The sequence below is a fragment of the Lepisma saccharinum genome, chromosome 1 (genome assembly GCF_977018435.1).
Source record: "Lepisma saccharinum chromosome 1, izLepSacc3.1, whole genome shotgun sequence".
In the NCBI taxonomy this organism is placed as follows: Eukaryota; Metazoa; Arthropoda; class Insecta; order Zygentoma; family Lepismatidae; genus Lepisma; species Lepisma saccharinum.
The window spans coordinates 100,213,700-100,229,238 of NC_139229.1; the positions used below are offsets into that span (position 1 = coordinate 100,213,700).

The 15,539-nt window shown below is 40.3% G+C and overlaps 1 protein-coding gene across 3 annotated transcripts in view; it reads right to left on the reverse strand.

Moving 5' to 3' along the window:
• LOC145998777 (A-type potassium channel modulatory protein KCNIP2-like) overlaps nt 1–15,539 on the reverse strand; it is a 759,206-nt gene that overhangs the window by 280,466 nt on the left and 463,201 nt on the right. Inside the window, exon 1 of one of the 3 annotated variants that reach the window (XM_083135373.1) lies at nt 11,464–11,537. The exons of the other annotated variants lie outside the window; for them this stretch is intronic. Within the exon in view, the coding sequence (XP_082991499.1) occupies nt 11,464–11,503 (40 nt within the window). The 5' untranslated portion in view covers nt 11,504–11,537. Of the gene's footprint in view, nt 1–11,463; nt 11,538–15,539 lie in introns of those variants that run through there. 3 annotated transcript variants of the gene reach the window in all.

Consider the following 15,539-nt stretch of genomic DNA (forward strand, 5'->3'; position numbering starts at 1 on the left):
AAAGGCAACATCTCATTTACTCCACGTGGACTCGACAAGTACTGTCAGTTCCGAAAACGGACGCTATTGGTAGGAAAAGTTTGAGGGGAGGATACACTGGGCTCCACTGTGACTCCGAACCTCCCCTAGCAGTGTTCCTCCTCTCAGCGATGACAATCAAAATACTCCCTGCTTCCTAGATTTGATCACATTGGCCCGACCTTCATTCACCTTCCACCAGGTGAGCCACGGCAGCTTCCTGTGTAAAACCCTCTTTCTCAACAAAATCTAGAAGCAGGTTCTGACAAGTCTGGACAAGATTCTACTCGTACCGATGGGGTATGTTACGCTATAAAAGGGCAGTTATTGTCTTTTAGTACAAATACAATAAAACTTAGTCACTGTACCGAGTTAGATACAGATCTGCCTACAAATCTGTAAAGGTAAACCTTTCCAAGATTAATAATCGGTCTTTCAGTATCGAAGGAATCATCACCTGAAGGCGCAGGTTTTCGAAGAACTTGCCCAAGGCTTATACCAAATCTATCCGAAGGCTACATGGTTCACCTGTGATATTAGCCTTACGGCAACTGGATAAAGTAGGTCGAAAAGCTTAAAATTTGGTCACTTTTTATACAAGAAAATTGTTGACAAAATATCTAGGCAACACGTATCTATGGTTTTACATAATTACATCACGTAATTTTGGCTATTACAATTTCTACATAAAATATATTTTTTTAAATATTTTTCAAATGCCGAAAGTACACACAAAAGAATTAATTTTGACATCTAAAACGATAGCAATTTTTTTCCACTTGGTATGAATTTTTGTGCATGGCACAGATTAATGTAAGCGCAGATGTTACAACGTTAGTTTATAATGTGAGCACGACCAGATTCGACTGGGGCGACCGGAGCTTGGTGCTGATCACATCACCTCCACTATGGTCAAGATGGAGTATGTATATGGGGTTCCACCTCCACACTCTCTGTGTGCCTTTATGTCAAGGTAAGTACACTGCATAGGGAAGGGGTGTAAGAGGGTGACCCTTTCCGAAGAAACATAAATTTCAACCTCCCTCCATGTAGTACATCCTGGGCTGTTTTTTGCAGATTAGCGAGGCTCTGGCATTTGTGATTGACCCTTCATCCATATCATATTATCGACATTCATCCTCTTCTTTGCAATTAGCCAAAATAAATGGCAGAAAAGCGGCGCTAATAACAAAATTCAAATCAAATTCATCAGAAAAGCCAACCTACTCGTACTTGTCCTTATTACCGTACATGTGTTACATACACTGCATGAATGTCAATGCCTTCACACGTGCGTTTGACTGTTTCCGCAGGGTAAGCAAATGAGCTGTGTAATTGGCCACTCTGCTTTGCTCAACATTGCTACAGGCCATTGACAACCGGCAAAGTGACTGTCGGAGCAAACGAAGAGAGCCCTTTGACTGCTGCCTTTGATTACATGAAACGCCCAGTGTGAAATATGCCAAGGCAACTATGAACATACCGCAATAACATGATTTATGACAACAACAAATATTGCAACGATGGGAAGAGGTGCCTCCGTGCCAGAGCCGATGCTATTCCCGTCCTCCAATAGTATGAGAGAGCGGGAAAATTGCAAACGTTGTACTTATCTCACAGGCTGTTCCATCCACCTGCCGTGACGTGAAGGAACCATTCACCTGTAAGAGCCAATCAGGTCGCTTCTCCACAAATGAATCCTGTGGCAGCTGCAAGGGTAGCCCTACGACGGCCCAGGGTTAAGGGGGAGAGGGACAATTTCCCCTAGGTCCTTCTCTCCGAGGCAGCTGGAAGCACTGTTGCCAACTTAGCTCTTTTGAAGCCAGATCTGGCTCTTTGGTGCACTCGCTTGGCTGTGAACTGTGGCGCCCGCCCCCTGCTCCACTATGCATCACTAGCCCCGGACAGAGACCAAGTTTTGCCATGCGTATACATTTTGCACGTGACGTGATATTATTATATTGGCTGCGTTGTCTCACCCCCCTACCTCCCCAGCCACTTTTATATAGCGCTTTGACTGAAGTGAAGATGACAATATTGTTATAATCTTTATTTTCGATTCATACAACCATCGGCCCAGGGCCAGCCTCAGCTACTGGGCGGGTCGCAGGTGGCGGATAGCGAATGGCCCCCAGATATGGGGATTAGCTGCGAATAAGGGGAAACCCGAATAAGCAGACCCGGACCGAGGCAAACTGCTGCCTTGCAGTGAGAGGGAGAAACCTCAAAGGCTAAGGGAAGAAACCCTAAAAGAAAATCTAGCAGGCCGAGGGCTATAAGGGAGGCAGCCCCTCCCACAAGGCTTTGGAACTAGGGCTTATAACCCGAGTGTCCGAGATGAAATTATTAAAAGAAACTACAGAGGAGAAACCGGACTGATTAAACTGTTGACGACCAAGAGCGGGAAAAGGGTAATGAGAGTGGCAACCTGGAATGTACGTGGACTTGCTGGAAAGGAGTTTGAATTAATGACGGAAATGGTGAGAGCAAAGTTGAATATATTGCCGGTGACAGAGACCAAGAAAAAAGGAAATGGATATGAACAAATAATAGAACCAAATATTGGTATAAGGTTCCTAATGTTTCATTCAGGCGTAGGCAAAGAACAGAGAGCAAAAGGAGGAGTGGCTATAGTAATCTCCGAGGCCTACAGACATTATGTTAAATGCTGGAAATTCATCAATGAAAGAATAATCTTGGTAACTTTAACCTTTAACAGTAGCATAAATGAAGACACTACTTTTATTGCTATATATGCACCAAATGAAGATGGTATAGCAGAAGAGAAAAATAGATTTTACGAAGAGCTGCAGAGGACAGTGGATGACACCATGGGAGCTGTCTTTGTATTAGGTGACTTTAATGGCAGAGTTGGAAACAACATAGAAGGAATGGAAGGGCTGCTAGGGAAATACGGCGAGACGCACCAGAATAATAATGGGAGAAGATTACTAGATATGTGTGCAGGAAATGATTTTGTAATTACGAACACAATGTTCCCACATAAAGAAACACATAGATATACAAGAGAAGTCCCCAGCCGAAAGGAAAAATCTATTATTGACTACATATTGACACAGAGGAAACAGTGGAGATTTATCTTAGATGCAAGAGCATATAGAGATTACGAGATTGGAAGTGACCACTATTTAGTAATTATGCAGTTACATGTTGATATCAAGACCAAGGACCCTGGTGATAACAAAAGGAAACCTAAAGAAAGAATAAAGGTATATAAATTGAGAGAAGAGGCAAGACAAAAAGACTATCAAGAGGCTGTGAAACAAAGGGTGGAAACATTGGAATGGCCCACTATGAGAGAAGATAAACTGGAAGAAATATGGAGTTTATATAAAGAGGCAATCTTAGGAGCAGCGGCCGAAATCTGCGGAAAGTCCAGCGGAAAGCAACAACAGAGAAGAACAGCATGGTGGACGGAAGAGATAAAATAAATGGTAAAGGAAAAGAAGCAACGGTGGAAAAAATACCTACTCACAAAACATTTAAGTGACTATGAAGCTTATAAACATCAAAGATTAGTAGTGAAGAATATAGTGAAAGATGCAAAACAACAGTCATGGGAAAAATTTGGAGAAGCAATGGAAGAAAACCTACAAAATAACCAAAAGCTGTTCTACAAAGTATTAAAATCGATGCGAACAGAGAAGCAATGTCCTCTTAAGTTCATAAAAGACAAAAGTGGTAACCTCCTACAAAGTGAAAATGACATTATGGAGCGGTGGAAAGAATATTTCCGAGAATTGCTTGGAGGAAATATGGAAATTGGAGAAAAGGAGAAAGAACAGACTGAGGAAGAAAAACAGCAACACCAAGAGGAGGGAGAAACTGAAGAAGAAATAACTATGGAGGAGCTAAAAAGAGCACTAAAGAAAATGAAACTAGGCAAAGCGGCAGGACATGACCAGATAGCACCTGAGATGCTTAAATTCATGGGCAAAAGTGGTCAAGACATACTACTTAAGATTATTAATCTAATTTGGAAAGCAAAGAAGATACCAGCTGAATGGGAGTGTAGTGTCATTGTGCCAATATTTAAAAAAGGAGATAATAGAGACTGCAAAAACCATCGTGGGATATCGCTATTGAGTGTGCCGGGGAAAGTATATGCGAGGATACTAGAAGATAGAATAAGGCAAGTGGTAGAGCCACAGCTAGACGAGGCACAGAGCGGATTCCGACCAGGAAGAAGCACACAAGACCTCATATTTACCATCAGACAGATCAGTGAAAAACTGATGAGATATGGAAAAGAGGCACATATGGCTTTCATAGATCTAGAGAAAGCTTTCGACACCATTCCGAGGGATGAAATATGGAAAATACTAAAACAAAGAAAGGTTAGCAATCAATTAATTACAGCAACGCAGAGTCTGTATAAGAAATGTAGGAACTATGTCCGCACCTGCAATGCAGAGTCTCAAGAATTTGAGACTATAGTAGGACTTAAACAAGGATGTATCCTTAGCCCACTCCTCTATATCACCTTAATGGATGATGTTATTAAATCATGCAATGGGAAGGTACAGAAATTCAAGCTGGGGTATAGGTTTTTAAAACCAATATATATAAACCATTGTGCCTTCGCCGATGACATATTAATATTGGGAGATTCCGAAAGTAATTTACAAAAGAACGTGAGAATCTGGGAAAAAGAGTTAAAAAAGAGGGGTATGAAGATAAATGATATAAAGACTCAGACCATGATGATGGCACGACAGCCAAATATACATCAGATTGCTTTGAATAATGAAAGGACATTAGAACAGACTACAGATTTTAAATACCTCGGGGTTATAGTGCAGCAAGATGGTAGAATAGATGGTGAAATTATAGCTCGATCCCAAGCCTCAGGGAGACTCTTTAATGCGCTAAAGAGAAATTTCCTAAATAATCCATTAGTGACCAAAAATACGAAAATCCGTGTGTATATATTTACCTACATTACTTTATGGTAGTGAAACCTGGACATTGACAAATAAACATAGGAGTAAAATACAGGCTTCAGAAATGAGATTTCTCCGCAAAATAGAAGGGAAAACAAGAAGAGACAAAATTAGGAATCAGACCATTAGAGCTAGCCTGGGCGTATTACCAGTGCTTGAGAGAATCGAACAGAACCAGTTACGATGGTTTGGGCACATACAAAGAATGGAAGACTCCAGAATAGCTAAACAAGCTTTGAATGCAAAGATGCAAGGAGCAAGACCACGCGGGAAACCCAGAAGAACATGGGAAGAAGATGTGAAGGCAGCTGTAGAGGCTAGAGGAAGAGAGTGGAGGAGAGCAAAGGAGCTGGCCCGAGACAGAATCCGATGGAAGACCCTCTGGGAAACCTCAACACCGCAAGGTAGAAGAGGATCGACTAAGTAAAGTAAGTAAGTAAGTACAACCATCGGTCGATTTTTGAGATGGGTGATGCCGTCAGATCTAGAAGGTGAAAACTAAGAATAGATGTCATCACTTTAAAGTTACCGGTAATAGCAGCGCCCCCTCCCCACCCTCTTGACAACTAAAATTACCATGGGAGGCACTTTATCCAGCCTTCGTAAATCTAGCTCCTTGAAAGTCAACTTAGCTCAATTTAAGGTGAAATTTAGCTCTTTTATGCACATCAGGTTTGGCAATACTGCCAGGATGGCTCTAGGAGGCAAGGAGAAATGCATTACGCTTATAGGAGAATTATTTTACTCGTTTTCTTGGAGATATCAAACTTCCGATGGAAAAAATATATGATCCATTGAAGATGATGTTTGGGCTAGAAATAATCGAAACTCCCATTTGTTTAGCCGTAACTTCAATGTGAAGTTGTCTCTCCATAAGGAATACATGGGATTCTGTAAGTACATATTCATCATATTTTTCAAACATGGTATATAGCTTAATAATCAACTTCAAAAACCGCTTCCACTTGCAACATGGGGAGAAATTCATACTCTCAAATTATGCGTGGATTTTCTTTAGTAGCAGTGCCAATTCCGACGATATTTAAATAAATGCATGCCTGGTGCGAAATTGTCCCTCCTCACCTTAAACTCATGTTCTCGTGACGTCAAATTTTAGTACCCAAATTTTATTTCATGGGAGCACTATGAATCAGCGGCGTATACTCTGGGTCATCTAGGTAATCGCAGATGATCCGGCTGTATTTCTTTTTATATATATATATATATATATATATATATATATATATATATATATATATATATATATATATACATACATACATACATACATTTCTTCGCAATATTCTTCCAAACCAATTTCGATGCATACATTTCTTTGCGTCCAGCGCGCAAATGCTTGCAACCGTTTGCCGCTGAATGTCCGGGAACCTTTCTCCAGCCGGTGGAATGACTTCAGGGAATCTCACCCTGACGTCATTCCTCCCTCTTCCCTTACAACCCTTGGCGAGGAGGGAGGAGAGAGGAAAGAGGGGGAGGAAACACTGCTTCTCAGGCATGACGGCTGTTCGTAAACTCCAGCCAAGTCAGACGAAGCCGGCTACATCTGTACGTAAACTCAATCCAAGTACGGCTAGCTCCGCCCACTTCCGGTTCCGTGACGTCACGGTGACGTATCCGGCTTACTTGGCTCGTAAGATTTGTAAGCCGTTCTCGATGCGACTAAGTTGGCTGATTGCAGACGAAAACTAGCAGAAAGCACGACGCGACAGCTTTCAATGGCCGGCAATCATTTATTTGATGCCTTCGTAAGTCAGAAAGGCAGCTGAAGGAAAATATGTCGTAAATATTATCTTATCCGTCTTTCCGTAGATGTATATATATGGGGAAAATATGCAAAAACTGGTATCCGAAGAGAAAAAGTATAAAACAATGAAAAGTAGTTTTTGATCTGAACTGTAATGAAATACATATTTTTGAAACCATTTCATTTACCATAATTCAACGTTATTAGTTGGTGTTAACACACGGTATACTAAACTAAATTCACCAACCAATAAAATACTACAAAATAATTATTTTTGATCTGTAGGCATATGTATGATCATTTTTTTTTCGGTTATTTTTTGTGTCAATTTCTAAATCTTGTCAAAATATTCTATTAATTTATATTAATGTAGCAGAGCTTTATGTAGAAGTGAGATTTAGTGCCATTTACACCTAATACTACTTCCAAAGAAAGTCAACTGCTTTTAAACATGCTCAAGAGTCAAGCAGACGAGACGATCCACCACGCCATAATCCATGCTGTTCGTAAACTGCAGCGTGGAACAGCTTGGCTAGTGACGTCGACATGACGTTTCGTGTGACGTCTGCGTAATCCACTCGTAAGATCTGCGCTGAGTTGGCTGGAGTTTACGAACAGCCGTATGGTGATTCCATGCCCAGCGTAACCTACTTCTTGTGAGAGTCCACCGGTCGCACTCTCAAACATCAGAGCCTTTTCCCTTCCCTCCGCTGAACTAGGGAAAACATACCCGGTAGAGTGCGAAGAACAGGAAAATTGAAAAACATGGGCAAACCAATTCTACGCTAATTTTCACTTTACATTTGCTTCTGTCTTGCTGATTTCTGTTACTTGAACATAAATTTATCAAAAGGAAAAAGCTTAAATATTGAAGATGAAGCAAACTAAATTAAAATTCAAAGCTTAAGCAATTAAAGCACCTATATGCTGAATCCCCCCATCCTTGTATTTACAAAAATAGTGATTGTTTCTCCTCTCTAATCTTCAAAAGCAGCGAGAATACTTCTTTCACGGAACTGAATATTTTTTAAAGGGTAAGATATCAAAAATAAATTATATATATATATTAGTTAATTTAAGTTTCTATATTCCGCCTCTTTAGATTAATAGTGATGAAGATGAACGAATTAAACATAAAACGAAAAAAAAACATCAGGCACGTAGCCAGATGGAGGACTCGGGGGGTTGAAATCCCCCTCCCCGAAATCATACAAATATCTAATTTAAAAAGTGTATAGTGGTAATTAATTTTACTTCATTAGCAGGATTAAACACCTTGCATAATACGTTGTAATAATCTGAGATTCATCTTCAGGACTTCTAACCCCACTGTTTCAACTTTATGTGGCGGCTGCTAATAAGGGATGATCCCCATCCCGAAATAAAATTCTGGCTCTGACCTGCAATGATTCGAACTTTTAAAACCTGTCATTTCGAGCTCGGAAAGGGATTTTTCTTTCATTCACAGGGAATTTCATTCTGAGCCAGGAACACAACAACAGAAGTTTGGCGCGTGAAACTGAATGCATGTAGTCGTTGGCTTCGTGCTGTGCTTCGTGTTTATTATTTATTTAGGTGTTAGTGTTTGTCGTGATAGTGCTGTGTTAAAGGGTAATGGATGTGATACAAGATTTGCTGGTGAAACCTTTTGGAACAAGATCTTTTCAGGAGAAGTTGCAAATTGTTAATACAGGTAGGCGCGTGTCATCGCTTGAACTTATTTCTACACACAAAGACAAAAATCTGGAATATGTGAGGCATTTTCGCAAGCAACTTATGACAAAACACCATGGTTGACAGGAAGTATAAGTGTTAATAAGCTTTGCTTTTTTGTTGGCCGTGCTTACTTTTCGGGACTGAACAGAATGTATGGACGCGTGGCGGATACTGTAATCTTTGCAACGCTTGTGTCAAACATGAAAAATCCAAAAGTCACATAACTTCCTTTGTTAAGCTGCAATCTTTGGCACAGACACGTATTGACGTTCAACTGGACAAACAGCGTGATTTGGATGTGGTACAGCACAAGTAATCGGGTCTTGGAGTAAGTTGAATTTTGCACTTAAATTAATATTGCGGGTTTTTATTTCACTCACGTCTTTCATTTTATATTTCACAGGTTGTTTTTTTTTATAGCTCTATAATACTGTCTTGTTTTATTATTTGAAATTCTACACGTATATAAAACTGCAATAACGAGAATTAATTGATTGTGGTCGTAGCAATAAGACAAACATTCCGACACAATATTCCTAAATCCAATATGGATCCTGACATAAATGGCACGGAAACTTTTGGAGTTTGAGGATCAAGGGTCGGAGATTACCTACTCACTCTTTAGAACCAGCATACGCCACTGCTATGAATTCTTGGCACGATTCGCTGAGCCTTCACACAGCAACTATTATAAAAATACTTTACTTTTTATTGTCCCCATTAACAAAACAAGGTAGAAGACGATGTTAACCAAATATAAATAAATGCACCGAAATGTCCTGCATGTTCGGGACTGCGTCTCCGCCGGGAGTCGAACCCGAGTAGCACAATAGTAGCTACAACGCCATCAATGAGGTTTGGTACAGTGGGATCCATGAGTAATACCGTGCAAATTATCCTTGACCGTGTTCGTGCGCTTTGTTTGACCCAATAAGAGCCTCAAGAATTAAAAGAAAACTCAAAACAAACTGTTGACAACTTCTGCACCAGCATACATAAAAACCAATCGCTTAAAAACACATAGGATGTAAGAGACTAATTAATGAAAATACTCATGTACAATTTGCACGGTAATAGTCATGGATCCCACTGTACATAAGGAGAAGAGAACGACAATAGCAATGAAAGCAATTTAACTTACATTTGTCCCTAGATGTACAACCAAGTTCACAATGCTCAGGAACACCATTGTTACAAGCAGAAACGAATCAATGCCACCATTTGTGGAGTCGAGTTGAGAACTCTTGAAAAAAAAAAAAGTTGGGGCACGATTATTCAGGAAGGAAAATTCATTCAGGATACGTTTCGGCAGGAGAAGTTTCGAGGAGGTAAAAAAAAAATCAAGAGGGAAACAAAAGGGGGCTCATCGAGTCTGGCGTCACGTATTCTCGAATGGGAACGTGCACACAATCAGTTCTCTCGCCGCGGGGCCACGGGTCAGTTCACAATTACGCAGGGCTTTAAGGACAGCCACCCCTTCCCCCCCCCCTCCCGTTCTGCTGAATGAATTTTTCATCCCAGTTGCCTTCCTGCTTTGAACACGCGCCACGTAAATGGGAAGCTCGAAGTTATTCCTCACTAATCTTCTATGGGAGTCAGTTTGTGTAGTTGTGCGGTTTTCTTGTGAAATACGAGGGATGTCCGGGAAATAAGGTAACAAAACATCTCTCTTACATGCCAGCAGGCACGTATCTAGAAATATATTTTTGGGGAAGTCCGAACCAAGTAGCAAACCTCAAAATAATAATAATAATAATAATAATAATAATAATAAATTTATATTAAAATAATTACAATTATATTAAATTAATTTAAGTAGTATTAATATAATATTAAATTTTATTAATATTATATTTTATTACATGAATAGGTAAAGAGACGGTATTCATTATCTACACTACATATAGTTAAGTTCGGTTAAATTTGATCGGACCCCCTCCCCTATAAATATGTTGTAGCATCCAGGTCTTGTTAGTGTTTCTATTGAACAGCCCTCGTGTAAATGCAGAAGCGAAATTAATGAACTAAGAGAATCAGTAACAATCAAGCACTGTTGCCTGAACTACTGTTAAGAGTTTTTCCAAAGGAATATTGTTTCAACTCTACCTCGTTGTAGTTTTGTTACAGTTCAACTTCAACCATCCTACATTTTCCAGTTTTATTTTGTTCTTTTTTTACGGAAGGTTCTATTAATTAATTGAATTAGTTTATTTTCTGCAAACTTTTGGAAAATTGCCACGATGAGGATTAGTGATGATATGATGAAATTGATGAAGGAACCCTCATGAACACCCAAGCCCAGGCCGGGATTCGAACCCGGGAGTACGTATTTATAGGAGTTATGTATTTATATTCATGACACATATCAAGAAGGGATCTTAATAATAAATATATTAACTCATAACCAATATGTATATACGTTTGGCAATAGCTGCCAGTTCGCGATGCATAATAATACAACATATTTGAAATATCATGTTATTATATATAGCAGTAGGTTTTATGTCGGCCACACAGAAACGACTTAACTAATTTTGTTCAAATACATAGCAGATCATCCATCCTTCCAAAGCAGTTATGAAAATTTCAGATCAAATGATTAATTTTACGGTAGATGGCGTGGACAAAACTTTGTTTTCCCCGACCTTATTTAACCTTAATATAATTTATGCTGTCTCAATAATGCAACAGATAAGTCTGTAAAACTGATTTCCTAAATATTTGACAAAAGGCCATAATGTACACTCGCCTCAATTAGTACTCCGGCAGTTTGTTTCTTTATACAGCATATTTGCAAAAGATACAATTCAAATACAAGTGTATCAATATACGCTGTATAAAACACAATTTATTACTAATTTCGTTGACCCTGTACATACACAGCTAAGGTAATTTTGGTTGTATTCCTTTTCCTATTGGGTTAGTGTAAAATAACTTGAGACGTACCAAGGAAGCAACATTCTCCAAATTCATACAAGGAGTGTAGAAATAAAGACTTACTTGTTTCTAAAACACCTTTGAGTCCAGCTCCTATACCCATCTGAGCAGCAGTGGTACCAAGTACACAACTAACCATCCACTATCTAACGCAGAATTAACCAGCGCGACAACAGCCAAACGTTGAGCTTGCCGACGCCGTCAAGCATGCCACAATCCCATTACAATGATTAACTGCCCTCTGGCCACAACAAACACACACGCACGTGATAGAGAACAAGAGAAGGTAATTATTGTCAAAAAAATTTCGACCACAAGCTTCGACATCAGCTATCAGTCAATTGAAAAGTAAAAGCAAAATTAGGGATGCCGTGGAAATATATTCTGGTGAGGTTCTGACACCACTGGACAGGGTGGAAAATTAGAATAAAGGACTGCCTGATAACGTACTTTTATCCACTGCTGTACAGGCGACTAATATCCTGATTAATTCTTGCAAGAATGGCGTGACATTAATCCCTAATGTACCGTAATTTATCACATACAGCGACAAAAAGAAGGCTACATACAGGTTACTCAATTGATGCGCTTTAATGCACCTACTGTGCTCTATCCCTTGTTTCCATTGGTTTCTTGCTGATTGTTTGACGTTGATGTATTACAGTCATTTCCCACTGTTTTTATAAATCCTTTCATCTAGATTGTTCGTTCGATTGATATTTTCTGTCTAGCCTGTAATTTCCTTTATGTGTCCATCAGATAAGACTACCGTGGACAAAGTTGTCATTATACGATGGTGGTGGAAGATCGAAGGCAGAAATCATAGAAACAGGTCTTTAATGAGTAATGATGGGAAAATAATAGGCTACAAGCCGAGGGAGATTCTGTAACGTAACTGCCCATAGTGGCACAACAGGTTTGTTTTGTGTGGTCACCGCATCGAGCCCCGTCGCCACAGTCATCCATGTTTCTAGGCCGAACAACAGGAAACGCTGGTAAATAATTGAAGGAAAATGGCAGTTGAATACGAACAATGCAACGGAACTTGCACTAATTAACTATTAGAGGATGAATGGCCAAGGTTGTAATGTCGTTGATTTGGTGTTTTAAGTTCACTTTATGCACAGTAAGGCTAATCGGGACTGGACATACAGTTTAAAGTGGGATCCGATCCACTATGCGCCTCCACCGAGTATCGAACCCGGGGCCTCTTGATTACAAGGCGACGACGCTACAACTGCACCATCTGGAAGGCCCGCGAAGGTTGTAATCGAAGGGTTCCAAGTTCGATACCGGTGAGAACGCATTTCGGTAGTATGGATACGATTTCAAACTGCCGTTCAGATCAGTTAGCATGTCTGTCTATAAAGTGAACAAAAACCAAACCCTGTATTTGTGTGTGTGTGTGTTGACCAACCCGCCCCCCGCCCCGTTGCTAGCTGCAGTGCGTACTTTTTAGCTCGGCCCACTCTTTTTCTCCCCTTCTCTACCGTTATTCGCGGCTTCGCTCCACAGATTCCCGGGACAGAGCATAAACTCTTATAGGTTGGTTTTGTCTGCAATATACAATGCTTACTATAGGGTCTGTATTTGTTCACCCCGTAAGCTCCGAGTGACTGAGTATTTGTCCTACCAACTGTTATATGTCTAGCACATGCTAACCAATTACCAATGTCGTGCCATTCTGCTGCCATGCTCTCAGAATACATATACCGTTATCTGTCCCCAATATAACTTTCTCCAAGAAACCGTGGCGAGTTAAATAACCCGGAGGTGGGTTAGACTCATTCTTGCATACATAGCGAGTGTCTATTTTTGAGTTGTAATCTTCACATATTTACATTAACGTGGGAGCTCGAACCAAAGAAAGCAGTGGTCGACCAGTTGTCGTCTTGTTGCTCACACCTTGCGCTTTCTGTCGTCGTTTTCCCGAGGCACTCTGGGAAATTGTCGCTCCTGTTCCTCGCAATGTCAAGTTGTCACGCTTCTCGTTCCTGGGAAGTGGGAGTACGTGGGTTGAGGAAGGGCGAATGGAAATTCCGAAAGGGCAGGAGATGGATTGAGGTAGTTTGCATGAATTGAAATGGCTGTCAATAAGAGCAACGCTCTGTCGCTTCACCTACACCCCCCCCCCACACACACACTATTTGCTACTGCTTTTCAGTCACCATCTTGCTGATAGTGCTTACTTTGGAGATATAACAATCTCCAACGTTCTATTTCTTTTTGGAAAACATCTGAGGTGAAGAAGCGTGTAATCCGTTATAGTCATAAATAGGGAAAGGATTTTAAGGTGCAAAATTATGGTCGGGAAAGGGGAAAAGAGGTTCTGAAAATGTTTTTAAAAAGATGCAAAAAAAAATGTGCTGATAAAATGCATTTATTCAATGCTCTCTTTTTCTGCGCCTTCTGTATATAATGCGCGCGGACCGCGTAGAGAACTGTGATAATACCGAATAGGTTTTCTTGACGGTTGTGTTTTCTCTTACAGGTTTTACATTATCTTGGGAACTATTGGGGCTGCAATGATTATATTACACCATTTTATAGCTCTTGTTCTGCTACGATTTTATGTAGCTGCTCAAGAAGAGTAATTTTCTGTCCAATTTTTTTTAACAAAACATGAAAAGGAAGAAAAAAGGTGCTGACGCATCAGAGGGGATAAAAAGGGGGATAAATGTGCTAATCTCACGAAAAGGTGCAACAAAGTGTGTTCATTTTACTTAATTTAATTTCCTAAAATACATATCTCAAACGATCGGTATGGAAACAGCAATATTTCTGGAAAGGTGCTGCACCTTAAAATCCCTTCCCTAGTCATAAATTACGTACTATAGTGCGCGTCAAAACTCCTGCATATGGTGATAGCCAATAGCAGCGCATCTCAGCGGTGCCATGTCGAAATCTCACACGGAAAAGAGACAGCGTGGTTGAGCGAAACGCCTTGTCACGGAACTAGGCAACGCCGCACGTGTGTGATTCGCTGGTGCTGTTCAGCCGTTCAAGGCCCTATGCAGGAGATTTGACGCGCACTCTAGTCTTCTACATCCCCAGCAGAACTCATTCTGGAGAAAGCCATCCCATGTTAACAAGTTTAGGTACTGGTGCAGTGAAATGCAGACTTAACATTACGCAACAAAATTCATAAATTTGGGTAAACAATGGAAACAGTCGTCCTTATCATTCAAAAACACATTTCTTAAAGAAACCAATAATTAGACCGTTTGATGCACTCAAGTTGCACAAAAATTTAGTTTATACACTTGGTTCTTGCATTGCAAAACACCATTTGAGATTCTACCGAAGACATTTGAAGGAGTACCAGGCAGTGGCGGCGATTAGGGAGGCTCGGGGGGAGTAGTTGCCCCCCACTTTTCGCCACTTTTGCCCCGGCACTATGCTAAACATTATCTACAAAGGGAAATATACTGTCTTTGCACCCCCAGTTTTGGCACCTTGCCCCCCGGTTTTGGAACCCAATCGCCACCACCACTGGTACCAGGTTATCTTTGGATCAACAGGAATCTAAATATATCAACTCCTTTTATTATGCAAAAGAAAAAAATATGTACAGGATTTACTGCCATCTTCAATTCAGGTCTGACCATAGTCACCTCTGCAAGTACCACTCAAGAACAACTCAAAACCAATGTTCGATGAGGTTTCCATACAAGGTAACAACAGGTTTGATAACAAACTAACAGAAAATTTCAACTGAGCACATGCTTTTATGTCTCCTCAAATGCTTTTCATAAAGTTCATCAACAGTTATTGTGTCTAACACGATAAGGTATAGACGCGGGCACGCGCTGTAAAGCTTTTCATCAGGTGTGGACAAGGAAATCAGAACCTTATCTCACTATGTATTGTTGGATGTGAAGCAAGATTGGTATCTTCATTGTTGATCATGCTGTGCAATACATCAGGAAGTATTCATGCCATATATTCTCTATGCTGATGGTGCCTTCATGTGAAACAAAATACACGGCCTTCAACAAGATTTGTAACCAACAACACGCGACAACAATATTGAGAACCATGATACGCATTTAACCCGAACCACAGTTTACAAGAGACTTTTTGTTTCTTTTGGAGAATGTGTTTTTCCTCATGGAACCACTAAGAAGGCTGGCTGGCTT